Here is an 18,931-nt window from a genome sequence, read left to right on the forward strand (position 1 = left end):
CGTCCATGAAGAACCTATAGGACCACAAAAATCGATCCACATGAGTAAAATGATCAGGGTAACCCAGAATATGATAAAGCCATCTCTCCACAGTACACGTTGGTCTGGCAACTTATCAATCAGGTCCATCCGTCCACTGGGCCGGATGGATCATCTTTATATAAATAAAAAAAATAAAAAATCCATCCATTTTCACCCAACTGAGTACTTGGCCATTAACCATTTCCACTTTCTACCATTGCTTTGAGGTTCAATCAGACAGAGTACTGCCTAATAATAGGTATGGCGTTTGAAACATAGGTCATCCAAGCTGGGGCCCATTAGATGGATGAACCCAATTGATACACAACCAACCAAATTTACTGTGTAGATAGCTCTACTGTATTCGTATTCCTCATGCTCTAAGTCACCCAGAAATAATTTCAGTTCTCATTAACAGATTCTAATGGTAGAAGTTAAAGACAGCTAAAATGGGTCAAAAGATCACATGCAGCAGCTGTATGTGAACTTCATGTGCAGCCATTTCTTTGTGGCCAAGGTACCCATGTGTAGAATATCCCATCCTTTCAGGTGGACCATACCATGATATTTACCAGTTACGAAAGTCAGGCCTACCCACTCATGGCGCAGGATGACCCCCCGATCGATGGACATTTAATGGTATGACTTGATGTACTGGAATGGCCCACCCACCCAATGAGTGCATCAGCCTGATTTTTTTATATCAGATTATCACCATCGGGTGGGCCACCTTTTCCCCACATGGGAAATTCCACGCAAGCAGCATTGGCGGGAAAGAAATGGCTACACATACATCTGACACGCTGGCATACTATGATGGTTTATATGCATGGAACTTAGAAATCGCACATTGTGACTCAAATTTAAAACCATCCAAATTGTGGGACCCAGTTTCAGCAGCAGAGAGTGCCAACATCAGACTATAAATGGACATTCATTTGTTGAATTGGGTCGGTTTGACTGTTTGTCATTTCCACCATCCACAAGATCTCATCAATCAGCTGATTACGAATCAGCTCACTGTAATTTGTGGGGATAAATGATAATGCAGTGACACAAAATGGATGGTTCAGTTCATGTATGACATGCGTGCAGTTGCTGCGTGCATGAGTATGAACCATCACACTGCCAGAGTATCAAAGCTTTCACCTCTTAAAATAGTAGTTTTTAGATTCCTTGCCTGAAATTTTCTCATTCTTCTCCCCTCGGTAATTTTACCACTCCGAGCGGTTTGAAATGAAAGTGCCTGTGCAAAACCGACCTGTGGCTACTTCAGCTGAAACTCATCAGTAGCCTAGAGTCAGCTGAATCTCAGCCGCAGACTTGGAGGGTTAACAACTATGGCCACAGCCCACTGTTCAATCACGAGCATGGGCATGCATTTACAAGCAAGGATTTCAAGCCATATGGAACGAACCAGCCAAGATGAACAAAATCAAAAGCAGAGCAGAATTGTGCATAGCACCATCTCATTCCATGGGGGCATCTTCAGCTTTGCCATCAGTTCCGAGCTTACCCATCATGATCGCAGTCAGCATCAGCTTACCTGCATCTGGGAAATCGTTGTGCTGCATTAGAACTGCTTCCACAGAACACATATCCTTCATCATCTGACTCTCTGCATCTTCTTGCCGCAGCGGCAGCACCTCATCGAACCCCCCTTCAAAGACCTGCGCTTCCAGTCCATAGCACATGTTCGAGGCATGGAAGAGTATGGTTCCTCTCAGAGCCTGTAGGGAATCCTCATCACCCCACCCTTCTGCCACTGATTGTCCATAGAGGCCTGCCCAGTCATCCTGATCAGCAGCATTCTTCCAGCACTCCTCCAGGAGGCTCTTGTTTGACCTCCGGAAGGAGGAGCTGGTCCATGCAAAAACATCAAATGCCCGCAAGGAAAGCTCTCGGATTTGGCTCTTCAGGCACATTTCAATCAGTTGGGTGGGAGTGAGCAGTTGTGTCGTGAGTGGCATTTCTTCATTATCAGGAAACAGACTCGTAACCTCTTCCTGCAAGTGAGAAGTAAATGTTATATCAGAATGCAAAATGAAGGCACACACCTTGGATGGGCAATGGACAAAAAATATCCTCAATTGAATGATCCCAGACATCTGATTGGTCAATAAATTTCTGTGGCATACAAAGCATTGCCTCTTAACTTTTGTTTAACTGACCATGTCAGACCAATTACCGGGTGGCCAACAACAGTCCTACAGGGGGATTTTAATGCAGGCATTGCTCATCCATATGAACATTCGGGACCACTGAAAGATGGGGCCCCACCTGTATGGAGTACTGGGCCAAAAAAAAATGTGGTATTTCAGGCTCAAAAGGTTGTATCTTTCTCCAAGGAAAACAAGGGCAACTTTTTCGTGCCTTCTAGAAACATGACTCACCTGCAATTTTAGAATCTGTAAATCCGCATCTATGCGCCGTGTCTTCATCTCAAAACCAGCATCCCTACCTATTACATGCCACATGCCATCAGTAACTTTTCCTTACAGCAAATGGAAAAGCAATAATCAAGGGAAAGATTGTGTGCCCTGTGCACCAAGAGTGGGCCACACATATCTCCCACCATCAATTAATGGTGGGTGAGATTCTTAACACATCTTTCCAAAATGGGCACTTGAAAACATGCATTTTAAAATGCTTGCAAGATTCCCACCAAATGATGAAAGATAATGTGCAGCTCCGACTTTCGGTGCCTATGGTGTTAATTGAAGTTTTGTCATTAATTAAATACTGACAACTAACCAAAGTACCCATTTAGCAATAAATCAAGCGACCAAGAATAAAATAACTAAACCACCACAAATTAATATAACAGATACATTCCAAAGCAAGATTCAGAAAGTCACACCATTGATGCTGGAATCCCTTGATTCAGATCATGGTCTTATAAGGTGCTTTCAGAGCACAACTCACTTGGATAATCAATTGGCTATTTGGATAATCAAATCAGTAGAATGTTTTAGTTTTATAGTCCATGAAACCATAGATAACAATTTTCAATGGTTCATTTAAGTTACTCATCTACCGTGTGTACAATTTCTCTATGCCAGTGCATCAACCATCACGCACTACCAAAGTATTAAAGGTTTCCCCTATCTGAAAAATAGGTAGGTTTGACAGAAAGCTCACCTCCAAATTACCTACAAATGCTAATATTTTGCTTAAAACCTTTCATATATCCTTAATGTGTAGTTTTAGTGATCCGTAAAACAAAGTGGCTAAAAGTTTTTGCTCATGCCTATGTATTTTCCCCTCATTGTATATAGTAAAGATGATACTTTTAAAAGGTAAAATACCAACCCAATCATTAAAGAAAAGCACTCAAATTCTCATTGAAAATGACAATCCCATAACATTCAATCTCCATGTAAATCACACGCCACAGAATGACAATGTTGTTGCATTTGCACCACCAATTGATATCCTGAGTTCATGCAGTTCTAATTTCGCAAGAACCTGAAAATCTTGTGACTTGTAGTGGATATTTGTAATAAGCATAGCTTTTCGGAGTAAATTAGTCAATGAGCAATGCAGGAATCCTAGCCAGAGATCCCATTTGTCGCGTATGGAAATATACAGGGTCTACTATAGTAATGGGCCTAGTGGCCTTCACGTCGCTGGTGGGTAAGAACAAAATTCTTGCCATCGCCTGAGGAAGCAGTATATGACACTCACTAATGGATGCATTTTGAGTTTGCATGATGAGTCGGTGGACCAACTTTTCATTTATTGTGAATTTACCATGTTGGTTTGGGCGAAATTCCTTGCACTATTGGACACTACTTGAATGATGCCCCAAAAAATGGCGGACCTCCTAGCCTCGTGGCATTTTGTGAGGTCAGGGAGGAAGAAGATGAGCTAGCGTCACGCATTCTTAGCCATTATTTGGGCTATCTGCCTTGAGTGCAACAACGGGACTTCTAACAACAAGTCCGCTACTCTGCTGCAAGTGTTTCTCAAAGCAAAGATGGCTGGTATTGGAATGGGCTAAGGCTACTAAATGGTTTGGGGATTGTCCAGTGAGGCTATTCTAGGGAAATTGGGGGATTTTCTCCTCTTTATATTAGCTGGATGATCTCTCATCATCCTTCTTGTTCCCCTTTTCTTTTTCTTCTTTAAAAAAATTTGAGTTGCCCTTCCAATATATATATATATATATATATATATATATAAAGAGCTGATTTAGACATATGATTGACTTGACATATCAGCAGAGTTGCTAGTGTCAATGATCCTACAGCTAAATCCATGTTTTTCCTCAAGTGAATGGGTTGAGCCATTCAAGCTTTAATTATCAGAGGTTAAAACTACTTCCGTGAATTAAAAGAATGACACTTAGAAAAAAAAAATATCAGATTTAGACATGATTTGTGACTTGACATATCAGCAGAGTTACTACAGTGTCAATGATCCTACAGTTAAATGCATGTTTTTCCTCAAGTGAATGTGTTAAGCCATTCAAGTTTTAATTATCAGAGGTTAAAAGTACTTCCGTTGATTGGAAGAATGCGTTTCCAACGAATGCAGAATATAATATATGAAGAAGTAGAAGAACCCTTCAATGTTAAACTGGCCCTAAATGCAAATTCATATCCTGTGTGAAACAATAGAAAAAAGAAAAAGGTGTTTAAAGACCTCTCAAGAAAAAAAAAAAAATCCAACAAAAAAAAGAAGAACAGTAATAGAACAAAATAAAGCAGAGAATAAAAAACAAAACAAATAGGAGAGAAAAACAACAAACCTGCCACTGCAGCTATTTTAGAGAGATTAAGAAAATGCCTTCTGTCTGCCAGAGAGGAACCCTGTTTGGCAGGGCCAGGGTCCGATCCTCCGTTATTTAATAAAGCAGAGGAATCTTCTTGAGAAAGAGCCAAGACATGAAGAGTTTCTGAAGCAGCAGAGAAATGGTTCAAGTATACGTCGTGAAGCCATGACAAATCTCTGTGTGGCTTTAGAAAGATAGCCAGTTCTTCCTGGAACTCTTCCCCAAGCCTTAGAAGCTTGGCATAGTTGCGCTTCTCGTACAATTGCTGAAACACAAAATAACTGAACCCTCCTGTAGGCCCCATGCTCGCATGCTGAACCATAAAATCATTTTCAAAATGTTAAGAAAAGATAATTATGAAATAATTTGGACACCAAACTTGTCAAATTGCAGGTTTAAAAAATCTTTATACTACTCAATCTTATCAAAATCGTAGGACATTATTCAAATTTTATCGTATAAATATAAATCATGGATCGCACGGCCAAATCCTAATTCCATAAAAATTGTACATGAATTGTAGATTAATTGTATCCAATTGTACAATTTGTGTACAATATTTTGCGCATTCCCTAAACATTAGAAAAAGACGGAATTTTTATTTTTTTTTGAGCGATGAAAAAGATGGAATTTGCTTATTCTTTTTTATTTTACCTTTAGCTTTTTAAACATATAAAAGCCACCAACCTCAAATTTAAAATGAACTACAATGAACCCTTATTCATGTCCTATCATCTTATGAAAGTGGAGATTTTGGGGATTTTTTATATTCAAAAACCCCAAACAAAGAATCAAGATAACATTTTCATCGGTCAACGGAATTGAATTCCACTTTTCCTAAAGGGATTTTGCAGTCAAAGAGGTAAGAAAGAACATCAATTACACAATTTTCTTCAGGCATTATTTTGATTATTTAAGATGGTGAAGGATAGTGACATTACTTGGGAATATTGCTCCGAAATACATGAAGACAATAATCTAAAGACAACGTTGAGAGGATACTTTTTGGACATTTTGTTTTCTTTTGGAAATTATACTCAAAGATGAGATAATAAGTCTAATTATGTAAATGGGCAGTGGGTTGAGTGATTTGAACTCTATTATGACCAATTTTCACTTTTTCACCACATACATGGCCTAAATTGCTAATATCATGATATGTATTACTTCTCTTGCATGTTGATGGAAAATGGATGAATAATGAGTTTTTTATTCTTCCAAATTATATATATTTTCAAATTTTTCCCTTTTTTTATGAAAATCAGAAAAAAAAAAAAAAAAAAAAAAAAAACCTTATAATTTATGATTTCATACAATTTGACACCTATTATGATTTACGATATGATTATGATTTCAACAACATTGATCTTGGCAGGGTTGGTACCACTACATCTTCGGTGCTGTTGTTTTGTGAGTTCCCCCTACAAAGTGATGGCTTTGGAATTCCATTCACCATTTAGAATGGAAATCCTATCATTTTGCATGGAATTACCGACAAAAAGACAATACCAAAGCTGGGGTGGCTGTAGGGCCAGTAGATTCAAGTTTTTCTATCCATGTTAAACATTTTCATGTCCAAAAGAAATCAATGCATAACATTGGATAAAAGTAACAAAAAGTAAATGTAAAGTAATATGACAACAACTTCAGTAGCATGATTCATTAGCTATGTCCAGACAATCCTAGATGAAATGATCAAGCAACATTGCATTGATAACGGCCAAGGTAACAAGACAAGGAATCTTATTCTATAGATGTTCTATATCAGCACAAGTGTTACGAGCATAGGTCATATAAAAAATTACTGTTTTATGTTTAATCACACGCGCGCGCGTGCACACACGCACACATCTATACATACACACACACACACACACACACACACACACACACACACATATAGACACATATATGTGTGAAATGCTCACATGCGCACAAGCTCTCATGAGAACTTTTTGAGAACTCATCTCACGTGATATGAGCCCAAAATTTGAACGGTCCACGTGATGCAGTACCCCATGAAACTCCTAGGGCCCACTTTTACCCTGATCCAAAACTTTGGTGGGCCATGGCAAAAGGAAATAGTTTCCTCCCTTGATTTGCCTCTCTTTGCTACGGCCCAAGCTGCGCATGACTCTCTCTCTCTCTCTCTCTCTCTCTCTCTCTCTCTCTCTCTCTCTCTCTCTCTCTCTGTGTGTGTAAAATCATTTCTTCTTCTTGGGATTTATAATAGTAACAGATAGTATTTTATTATTTAAAATAATTGTACAGACATTGTGGAACTTTGTCTTTTAAAAGTTGCTGCATCCAATGGCCCAATATTCACGCCCAATTTGGTACTAAGGTGGCAACAAGAGCAGGTTGTAGAATCATCACTAGGGCTTTAGCATGCAAATTGTTCACTGGGGTCTCGTATGACAATTTTAGAAGAGAGTTAGTTGGAGGTGTTATTGGGCATGTCAGAGGAGCCACAACAATACATATGGCTTCAACTCCATCTATTGGCATGTGGAAGCTAATTTAGACGGCAGTTCAAAAGGAAGTCCGGTCCAACTGAGATTGGGGGTATCATCAGATTTGTTAAGCTTTCACCAACACAATCGGGAGTGCAGGATTAATTGAGGCTGAGCTGAAGGCTCTGTGGGGGGTATGAAGGAACTTAAATGGTTACAAGCGCCACCCACCACCATACAAGGAGATTCCTCTAATGAGATTAAGTGGGCTTCATTTGTGAACAATTATCCTTAGTGATTAGCAAGATGGGCGGAGTCTGAGAAAGAGGGGTATGTTCATTACAAATATCTGTCTCTGCTGCATGGCGGATGAGGAATCGGTGGACCATCTTTTTATTCATTGCCCGTTCACAGCCCAAGTTTGTGCAGCCCTTCTCAGTTCCTTCAATATTGCGTGGTGCTTCCCCTTCTCCACCGTCGATCTGATCAAAGCTTGACTAGGTCCAAATTTGGTAAAGCAGCAATCAATAGATTGGAGAATGGGTTTGCTGGCAGTCTGGTGGTCGCTGTGGGAAGAAAGAAATGGGAGATGCTTCCTTGGCATTTCTAAATCCCCGGAGTCTTCCTTCTTGAGAGTTTCAGCACTTCTTAGCAACTTGGGGCATAGTCCACCCCTATTCCTAATCTGATATTGTTGCCGTTTGTTCTGTTTTTCTTTAGTTTTTTTCGTTTTTTCGGTTGCTTCTTCGGTTTTTTCTGCTTTTCATGGGAGTCCGTGTTTTTCTCCTGCTATCTCAGCGGGAAATCCCTTCCTTCCCCTTGTATTTTCTTTCGGTTTTCTAAGATACTTTCGTCACCTTTTTTTAAAAAAGATGGGTGGAGGAAATTAGACAGGGGAAGTTCTTTTTGTTATCGCCAAAGTGAAGGAAATAACATAGCTAATGGTTTGGCAAGGCTTGGAATACGGTTGTTGTTGATTGGGGATCAGGGTATTCAAAATCAGTTACGTAACGGCCGTAACGGTCATAACCGTTACGCGTTACGGGGTTGAAACGGCCATAATGGCCCCATAACGGTTCAATAACAGTTTTTTCAAAAAATAAAAAACAGACATTACGGCCCGTATCATAACGGTAACGGTGGTGGCCGTTACGGCCACCATTACCATTTTGGAACACCTTGTTGGGGATTCCCTCCTTTTCCCATAATTTTAGTCTTCCTTTTCTTTTAGTAAAATCCTACTCCACTTTAGTTTGCCACCAGTTCAATATGAGGATGGTCCACATCTTAACTTCAACCTCGTGTCACAGGGAGATGGGAAAGAAACTTGCTTCTTTGGGCTATTCAAAAAAATTATACACACACACACACACACACACACACACACACACACACACACGAACATGTTTGTAGCATGAAGTTTCTTTAGAATGCGCATGAAGAAGTCAACTGCCATAACTATGTTCAGATGTTTTGCATGTGTGAAATAGATTTTATCTCAGTTCTACATTATAGTAGACAAGCGATCAGTGGGATTTAGGATACTTTCATGGTGGTCATCAAAGTAATATTGGCACCTGAATGTTTCTGTGTACAGAACAATAAGCCGTACATAGAGCTGTACACGAGCCTAACTGAGCCGGGCCAGCTCGGCTCGGCCAGCAGGCTACCCTAACTCGAACTTGGCTCTGCTCGATACTCGAGCCTGACTGGCCAGCTCGGCTCGGTCAGCAGCCCAGGCCCACTTGAGCGGAGTTCGAGCCAAGCTTGAGCTCGATCTTTTGAGCCTACGATCTGAGTTCAAGTTTAGGTTCTAGGGTTTTTAATATATATGATATATAATATATAATTTATTTAAATATTTACAAAACATTTATATTAAGTGAACCCGATCCGAGTAAAATCAATTCGAGTTCGAGTCATGTTCGAGCCAAGTTCCGAGCTGAGTTGAGTCGAGCTCAGTCTAGCTTGGACTAGGCTCGAAATTATTTCGAGCTCAAAAAATCAGCTCAAGTTCGAGCCGAGTTGAGTCAAGCTTTTCCGAGTCAAGTCGAGCGAGTTAAACGAGCTAACTCTGTTTGTGTACAGCTCTGGCCGTACAGTTTTTAATTTGCTGTGCAGAGTTCTAAATTGGATGAACATTGTGAAATATTGATGTATTCAGCCATTACCTATTACCTGGTTAAAGCATTTTATGACAAGCAATGAGTTCCTTAGCCAAGTGCCAGCTAAGTGACTCTAAATCAGAAATGTGCATCGGGCCTCTAAGTTAACAATGTGGATCATTGTTATTGTTTCTCTTGTTAAAAAGTTTTTGGCATCGATACATTTTAAAATAAGGATAATCCAATGACTTGTTTAGAAACAGTAACCTAGTACAGCATTTTAACACGCACTAAAGCTTCTACAAGACAACAAAGAACAAATTAGTTGCATTGTTGCATCTTGTACTCATCTCATCTGTAGAAACACACATGAAGCATGCATATTTAACCTTTTTTCTTCTTCTTTTTTTTTTATTGAGACAGGGAGAGAGAGGTAAGGACATATTTTACTTTTAACAGGAATACGAAACAAAACTACGGAATATATTCAGGAAACACTACTACATGCTAAAAGCTAAAGTGAAATGCATTTCACAGAGGTAAGAAAGTATTCACACCATAAGGGTTCGGAGGAGCCCTGTATCATTGAGGTCACAGCATATATTCCACAAAGTTTGGTAGCCTTCATGTCGCTTAGCAATGGATAGCAAAGGTGAAGACAGCTCTCTAAGATCAGCTTCTATTTGGTGATAAACGTCAGTATCCTTATCTGAGCCCTGGAACATTAGAAGGGTAAGATTATATGTAATGCAACCAAACAAAATGGCTTTCTTGGTCTATGAAATATGTAATACAAATCTCATTTATGAATAACTATATAACTACAACACTTGACACTTCAATTTGCAATTGCAGTTCCATCCAAATATAAGCACACAAATCAAATTTAGGAGTTGAGCCTGTAGGCTGTAGTTCAATTGGACAGTGCTCAACCTTGAGGTTAGGGTTTGAATTTGATCTCAGCTCAAAAATAAAACAGTGAAAGATGAAACCATGTTTTACACCATTTCCCTAAAATTGATCAATCATCTGGGAAAGGTAAAGAAGCCAAACACTGACCATTTTATGGATAATAGGGAAGTAACTTGTTACCAATAAAAAGTGAACAGCAGGAAAACCAAAAAGTATTCCTTCCATGAATAGGATGATTGTGCCTGACCTTCCTTACCAAAGTATCGGCAATGTCATTAGCTTCGCTATTCAGATGTACAAATTAGGAGTTTACTGCAGACTATCACAAACTTGCCAACTCCTTAGCATGCTTCCCCAAGTGACACTCATGCAGCACCCCAGCATTACTCAAGTCAACCTACAGCCACTTGCACCAAGTGCTAGACACCGAGTATTTGCTAAGATGCAAGAGAACTCTAGAGAATGGGTGAGTGGAATGGGAAGGCTTGTATTGCAGCACCATATAGAGAAGATTACAGCTGAGTAAATCCCAAATGGCAAGCCCTGCCACCACACATAGGCCTAGAAGTTCTTTAGAAACCCAAAACCAATGGCTTGGATTTGTTAAACCACTTGGCATTCATCCAACAACTACGATCACTCTAGAACTCTTCTAAATATTTTCATACTCTAGTAGCTACAAAACTCACTATAGAACACTGCAGCCTTCTCGAGATCTCTACGCAACTCTAAAATTCTCGACACTTCTCTACAATACATTCCATGGATACGCACAATGCCCATAACAGGATGCTACTTCATGTCATCAACGATAAATGAATGCCTCCATGGTTTAGAATGAAGCACGGATGGAAGTAGCAACAGATTCAGGTGTGGGAGTAGGAAGCAGCTTTTAAAAATGTTAGCAAGTGTAAAGAGCTGGGAAGCAGGAACGTGAGTACAAGGGTGATTCGAAGTAGGTGCAACACCTGGGTAGAAGTATCATTAAACAAGGCCAATTCATAAGTCTTATAAAGGTTTGACCTGCACAATCTCTACATAAATAGGCCACTTTGATGAATTTTTATGTTATCTGATTTCATTACATTCACAAGAGGAAAGGTATATGGAATAAAAGAGCTTAGCTGAAGGCCTAGATGCATATAAAGAGAAATTAACATAAATAATATTTGTGAAGTATGAAAATCTTAAACAGTTGTCGAAAGTTGACCTGGTATCTGGCTTCTACAAAACCTTTGATTAGTAGATATAGAGAATCAAGAAGTGTGTCCCTCCTTTTCCAGTACTCTTCTGCCAGAGCTTTGTGCTCTTCTCCTCGTTCAATTTTTGCTGTGATAGAAACAGCATATGCTTCGAGTATGACATCTGCCAACCCTTCCATATGTGGAAAAAAGTCTGATTGTGCAGATGAATCAACTTCCGTTACTTCCTTCAGCAGCTGAAGAATGAAAGAAGCTATGCTCCATAGCCCAGAACGCACCACAGATTGGCAGTACCAAGGTGTTAAGCCCTCAGGTGATGGATACCAAGTCTGGTGAGCATCTCTGTATTGCATCGCAGTGCGAACTAAAGCTGTGCATGCATTTGAAACTTCAAAAGCTCGCTGAATCTGAACGGTAAATGGTTGTTCTCCCTCGATTATATATGGTAGGTGATGGGATAAACAGTTGAATACTTCTTCAAGATCAGACACCCTGCTGTAGAATACTTCAGCATTATCTCGATCCATAAGAAGAACAGTGTTTCTACGAGCTTTCTCACCAACTATCTGAATCAGGTCCCAAAGAGAACTGCTCATTTCATTTCGTGAATTAGAATATGGAGAGTCCCTTCCATCCGACCGATTCTGGCTGGGCATATTCTGTAAATCCCTCAGTTGGATTATAGCAGCAAGCTTTTCACCATGTTCCATGATAATCTGCAAAGAATGCCCTGATAATGGAAAACAAATTTTAAGCATGAGATGAACTGAAAGAAAAAAAAAAAAAAAACGTTTACTAAAAACTAATACGGATACTCAGTAACTCAGCCATTGTTCCCGGAGACGAGAGCGGTAGCTAATCCACTCTCACATTCACAAACAAAGTAAAAAACTTAACAGGCACTTTCCATCAGAAGCCCTCTCCAAATCGCAGTCATTTAACAGACAGTTGCTACTAATCCTCAAATAACAAATAATTATTTAGCTGTCCCTCATCAGCTACAATGTGAAACTCAGTTACAATTCCTTGGACCCTCCACGAGACCATTAAGTGCTCTGGAAATTAAAGTTCTTCAAACACAGTGAAAATTAATTACGAAGAAAAACTAATGCGTGTTTGAAAACTATAAGAAAATACCTAGAATAAGAAACATAGAATCGATCTGTTGATATTGCTTAAGATTTTTAACTAGGTCTAATTGCACAAAACAAGGGAAACTACAGTATATAAGCATGTAATGCGTACCACAACAAAACACAGATGGTCCACAAACACAAGCAATAGATACATACTCTGTCTAGAACTAAGTTCCTCATGGCACTTGGATAGAGCAAGGAACTGAAGAAACCGTTGATGCTTCTGCTGCTTCTCCAAAAGTTGGGATGAAACAACAGCCAGGGCCACAATCTCAGCTCCTCTGGTCGTTGTCCAGTGTTTCGCCAATGTGTCAACAATAGATTTGCTTGTACGAGCAAAAACATTTGTTTCTCCATCCTTTTCAAATGCTCCAGAATTTTTAAGCTTTTCAAATGAGCCTTCTACTTGCCCCGACAAAAGAAAATCATGAAAGAGACGACTAAGTAGAGCCTCTGCTTCTTCATCTTGAGCAGTTCGGTGTGCAATAGTTAACACTGCCCTTTGTCTATTACCAGCATCCCATGCCTCAGAGCTAGCCCTTCTAGGAGCAATATTGCTTCCAAATGCCAGACTTCTTTTCTCTTCTTCTGCAGTTCCATCATTTGAACTCCCTTTACGCGATAGGCTTCGCTCAGGCGGTTCAACCCCACCAAGTAAAACTGCCTTTTCAGGTATTGCCCATATTCCTGCTTTCTCAGTCAGTACAACCCATGCACCTTCTTCATTATCTTCTGTAGAAGGGAAAACTGAAGCATCCAGAGCTTTTCCTGCATCCCAAGGTAAATCAAACTGATAGAGTCGTGTCGAACCTCTCCAATAATTAGCGACTGTGGCAGTTCCATCTCCAGAAAGTATGATTGCAGACCCAGAAGGCTTTCCTCCTACACGGAGTCTCATGGAGAACAAAAAATCCTCATCTTCCACTCTTGCTTTCGGAATTATCACTTGAATGGGAGCCTTTTTCTCCAAAACCCTTTCATGTATTGACGCAAAATTTTCTGAAGACAAATTTAACCCAGATTTATATTGCATTGTCAGAAGTGAGTATTGCATGTAGCTTGAACTGCTTACTCGATCCTTACAGAAGGTAGCAACAAGAACAGTAAATTCTTTTCCACGGTCATCTATCTGCAGGTCCAGAAGCCAAACTTGCTTCTGACCTGCCAGATCCTTCTTAATACCCAAATCACCATCACTACCAACTATTTCATGAGACCACAGCCTTGAAATATTTATGTCAGGTATCAGTTGGATGTTCCAACACTGTAACTCGTGATCTGTCAACAGAAAGAATTGTCGGCTGGATCCCTCTGAGATAACAAGCTGATGATAACGCCAAACAAGTGATCTTGCATACCCTTTATTCATTAGAGGTTGCCCATTATCACTACCTCTTGTAGATGCGACACTGATGTCCTGAGAAACTTTCTGCCGATGAATTCCAGAGGGACTGCAATGAAATTGCCAGAGCTCACCATTGGAACGACAAGCTAGGACAATACATTCATGTAATGCATCAGGAATTGCAGAAGCAATCAAAGAGTTAAAAATGCCAGGTTCAACTAAAGTGCTACTTCCATTCCAGCTTTGTTGTTGGTGACGGTTTGCAGCTTTCTCAACACCAGGTGAAGCTGTCGCTTTCGATTCATCAAAAGAGGGAATGCTGACAGTTGGAATATTCCCACCTTCTGAGTAGATGTCAGGCCAATATACAACAGCTTTTGTTTTCTGGTTACAGATGACTATGCCTACAGAGTTGCACTGCCGGACCACATTTTCTGTGGTTCCACTTGCACCATCCCATTTGACAACAGAGACCATCCAGCTGTTTCCATGCCTGATCTTTGAGGCAGCATCTCCATTTTTCAAAATTGAAGGAAATTCCAGGACGACACACTTCTTTGACACCGCAGGTGACAAATAACTCCAGATAAAAACTTGGTTTCCACATACCATCCAACACAGGGATGTTCCCTTATCCATGCCACCAGAGATTCCTGCATCACCTGTCACCAAAATAGAAATAATTAATTTCTCAACGGAATTATCCGGAGGCTGAGAATGTGACCTCTCGGGATCAGCTGGACTAACTGGGAGCGCTCCTCTGGAGAAAATCGTCTTGTGCATTACGGACTACTTGGGGAAACTCTCCAACATATACAGGCTGTGCTTGATCTGCATCAGCTCCCTTCTCAGTTTTTCTCGCAGAAGGAATTCTGGGTATGAAAAGAGACGTGATAATTAGTCATAGAACTCAGAAGGTATACCGATAAAAACAATGATACAAGGATTCATTATTGTCGAATGAAGACAGGACCAGAAATATCTCAAGTAAACATGGAGTTTGTTCCAACCCATGGCTGAGTAGTAGACAGAGTGCATTTCAACACTGAGGTCACGAGTCCAGGTGCCCATATGGGGGGACCTGGTGGAGGTTCGAGTCCTTGCCTCGGTAGTAGACTCTCAGGAGTTCCAACACTCTCAGGAGTTCCAACACGAGGCCTTGGGTTCAAGTGCCCATAGGTGGTGAAATCCCACTACGGTGTGAGTCCACGGGGTGTGTTTAAAAAAATATAAATAAATAAAAAGCCACTTGCCTAGCATTTTTGTTAATGTGTTGTCTAGGCAATTCCAATCCTTGGGAGCCCAGATCCTAAGTTCCTTTTGTGAATGGCAGGACAATAAATGTTATCACTTTCCATATATAGGAGGAAAATGAAAAAAGCATGTGGGCTTATCAACCCCCGAAATACTAAAATAACACTTCCCAACCACCTCTTTGGGATCAGAAGGGTTGAAATCGTATCAATTTCATTTTAACTTTTTTCTCTAATATCATTGTTTTTTTTTTCATTTGGTGCATTTGGGCATTGTTTTTCTAAGCAACGGCATTAATTCACTTGAGGCTTGAAAGAGAAAGAAGACAGCAATGCCACAGTTGTTTCAGCTAATCAAGCACTGGGAAGTTATTATTCACTATTCTTTTGGGTATTTATGCTTTCTTGCTTATTTTCCCCAGGTTAACTTTGCTTCTTTTTTTAGTTTTATTTTCCATGTTTAATATCATTTTCCAGCCTCCGTTTGTGACAATCAAGTGAGAACCTCTTTGGGACTAGAGTTCATAGTACAAAGCCCTCCATATGAGAGCAACAAGAATAAAGTAGCATATATGTCTTGAGGCAAGGTATTCTGTAAGGGCATGTTTGGTTTTCCAATTACAATGGTAAATGGCTGGAAATGGGTAATGATTACTTACTTCTGTAATTACTTACTTCTGTAATTGTATGGTGACATCACCTATATTTGACTACAATGATGAGTTTGCAACCATTGTTTGTTTTAGTCAGAAATCACTATAAAAATGGTAGTTTTATAATGGAAAAAAAAAAATTGTAATGATTGCAATTTCCTTTACCTATTTACCTTACAAGTGTATTTGTCTCTCAATTTATGAGACATAATTCTTGTTTAAACAAACACCTTGAAATGAATAATGGCTCATTTACTTTGCATTATTTAAAAATAAATAAATACATAATTAAAAAAAAAAAAAAATTGGAAAACCAAACACCCCATAATGGCAATGGCAACTGTAACCCATTGTGATACAGGTCATAAGTCGTAACAACCACCGTTACACGTTATGGCACACCATGCTTGCAGGTTTATCGTAGTGGGAGTATTTACCAGCATAAACAACAATTACCACGTCCAAGAGAAGTTTAATAAGATATAGAATGTCCAATTAAGTGTTGGATCAACCCATCTCAAAAATAGCAAGAGATAAAATAATCCCCAGAAGAATCAACTAAAAAGCATCATTCATTTGGTATGCATTAATTATAAGAAATCTCCAAACAAAATGATTCATAAGAACAAATCACAAGTTTCAAAAATAAAATTTGCAAGGAGACAACAACATAAAAGCAAAAACTGCTCCAATGACGTAAAGCATATATTTGATCTCTTAAACATAGAAGTCCAGTGTTACACCAAAGCATTTTTGAGGAAACGACATGCCTAATCAATAAAACAAATCTCCTAATCTCACATCAATGATGCCATCTAGGGTTGGTAACAAGTTAGGTTAGCCTAAGCCTGACATATTTACTAACCGTGTGAAGAATTCTAGCCTAAATCCAACACATAACTCATTACCTTATGGCTTGACCCAACCCACTTGAAATTCATCAAGCCCAGGCTTGACCCGACCCAACTCAATTAATTGTAATTGAGTTTGGATTTGAACAACATGACCCAAACCAACTCATTCTTACATGCCCAAATCTTAATCGGGTTGGGTTAAGACAAGAATAATTGGCCGCTTCTCAAGCTCTCGTCAAGCTCAGACCAAGAATACTTAGGTCCACTTTAAGCTCATGTCAAGCTTAGGCAAGCCCTTGTACTATGGGACTAGGCTCAAGAGGACCCTGACCCATCAATCCCTAGATGGTTGACAACCCTAGTCACTAGAGCTGTACATGAACCGAGTTAGCTCGGTTAGCTCGCTCAACTCGACTCGAAAAAGCTCGATTCGACTCGGTTCGAAATTGAGTTCAAGTCGAGTCGAGCTAATTTTTTTTAGCTCGAAAAAATTTCAGGCCGAGTTTGAGCTTGCCCAAGCTCGACTCGACTCGGATTGAACCCCAACTCAAATAAAACTCGGATCGAACCAGTTCGGTGACTCGGTTATTTTGATATTGATGTTGCTCAGCAAGTGTTTGATGAAATGACTCAATGAAGTGTCGGTTGGTGGCCAGGAAGGTATGAAACAAATACCCTTGTATCTTGATTTTTATGTTGCCTATTGAGTGTTTGATGAAATACCTGTAAACCGATGTTGTTGCTTTACATTCCGTGAGAAATTGAAGGTGACTCCATGTGTTTGAGAAAATGCCGTAGAGGCTCGAACTCGGCTCAAACTATTGACCGAACCAAGTCGAGCTGCTTGTCAGGCTCGAGGACCGAGCAGAGCCGAGTCGAGTTGTCCCAAGCTCGACTCGGTTCGACTCATGTACACCTCTACTAGTCACGGATCTCCTTTCTTTTGCAAAATCAAATAATTGTTACAGTACCCGGTAGAAATCAAGAATCCTCTACCAAAATCCTGAAAAGAATAACAAAACACCAAAAGTCCTCAATTCAAAACCCTCACTCTTACAACACTCATCTTGTTTCCACGTTTTCGACCTAGAACTAGACGTTCTCAAACAACACATCTCTAACCGCAAGGGGAAAAAATCCTTAGAAAATTCACAAAAATCCAGAATCCAATTCTATAATAGCAGCACATCTCATGCTCCTCTCTTTCACCAGCACTGATCCATACAAGTTCGGTGATCCACATTGTTGATCTAATGAATCCCATCATGAAAGGACGACATCAAAATCTCACCATATGACAGTCCTAACCATTCCAATGTGGTGTGCACATAGTCAATCAAGAACGTTTGCATCTAACGGAAAAAGGAAAAGGTCAAAGCTTGGGCACAACCATCCAGGGTGAGACCCATCAGATTACCAGCCTGGATCACTGAACCATGGCCCCACCTGTAAGGAATCAATCCCGGTGATAATATAATTCCTCTTTTTTTCTCAAAACAAACCCAACAAATCCCAAAGCCCTAAAATTCAAATCTCAAATCCTACTCCATCCACATTCCCTCTCACTCTTTCTGATCCAACCTCCATGTAATCAAGAACGTCGAGTATAATTAAGACATCAAAATCAACAGAATTACGAAAAAAAATGAAACCCTAGCCGATCCAATGATCGAACAACGCTCACCTCGCGAGGACTGAGAGGCGAGAGGCCCACGGCGCCGGCGTGCCGCTGGCTGGACGGTCGGGGATCGAAGCGGCGGCGGCCATGTGGCTGTGGGGCCCAACGAGCGGGGTTGACGGGGAATCGGGGTAGATGTGAGGGGCATTTCTGTCTTTTTGAGATACGGAATGGGGTTTTCTTGTGGCGGGAGAGAACATGGCTGCGAATTTAGGAAGGGAGAGGGTTTTGGAGGGGTTTTTATGAGAGCGAGAGAGTGTGCGGGAAATGGGAGGAGAGATTTATGGGAGGATAAATTTAAATGGTGGAGTGCACACGTGCCCTCGTCACACACGCGTGCGGTGTCCGAGCCATTGATAAGGCAGTGCCTACATGTGACCCGTGTATTTGTTTTATCCACTCCATCCATCCACTTTTTTCAGGTCATTTGAGGGCACGAGATGAGGTAGATCCAAAGTCTCAAGTGGACCACGTTGTAGTAAAACAATTTTAGGGTCGTAGATGAAGGGAAAATGTAAATATCATCTTCATCTAAAAGACTA

The 18,931-nt window shown here is 40.2% G+C and overlaps 1 protein-coding gene across 1 annotated transcript; it reads right to left on the reverse strand.

The window, feature by feature from the left end:
- Positions 1-1,171: 1,171 nt before the first annotated feature.
- On the reverse strand, positions 1,172-18,679 carry LOC131219508 (nuclear pore complex protein NUP133). The gene is made up of 8 exons (XM_058214679.1): positions 18,396-18,679; positions 14,699-14,823; positions 12,763-14,613; positions 11,479-12,200; positions 9,914-10,072; positions 4,775-5,111; positions 2,415-2,482; positions 1,172-2,027 (listed from the first exon to the last, which is right to left on the reverse strand). Exons 1-8 carry the CDS (start codon positions 18,587-18,589, stop codon positions 1,491-1,493), a joined length of 3,993 nt encoding a protein of 1,330 aa, XP_058070662.1. The 5' UTR covers positions 18,590-18,679; the 3' UTR covers positions 1,172-1,490.
- Positions 18,680-18,931: the final 252 nt, after the last annotated feature.

This window comes from Magnolia sinica, chromosome 11, assembly GCF_029962835.1.
Source record: "Magnolia sinica isolate HGM2019 chromosome 11, MsV1, whole genome shotgun sequence".
Taxonomy (NCBI): domain Eukaryota; kingdom Viridiplantae; phylum Streptophyta; class Magnoliopsida; order Magnoliales; family Magnoliaceae; genus Magnolia; species Magnolia sinica.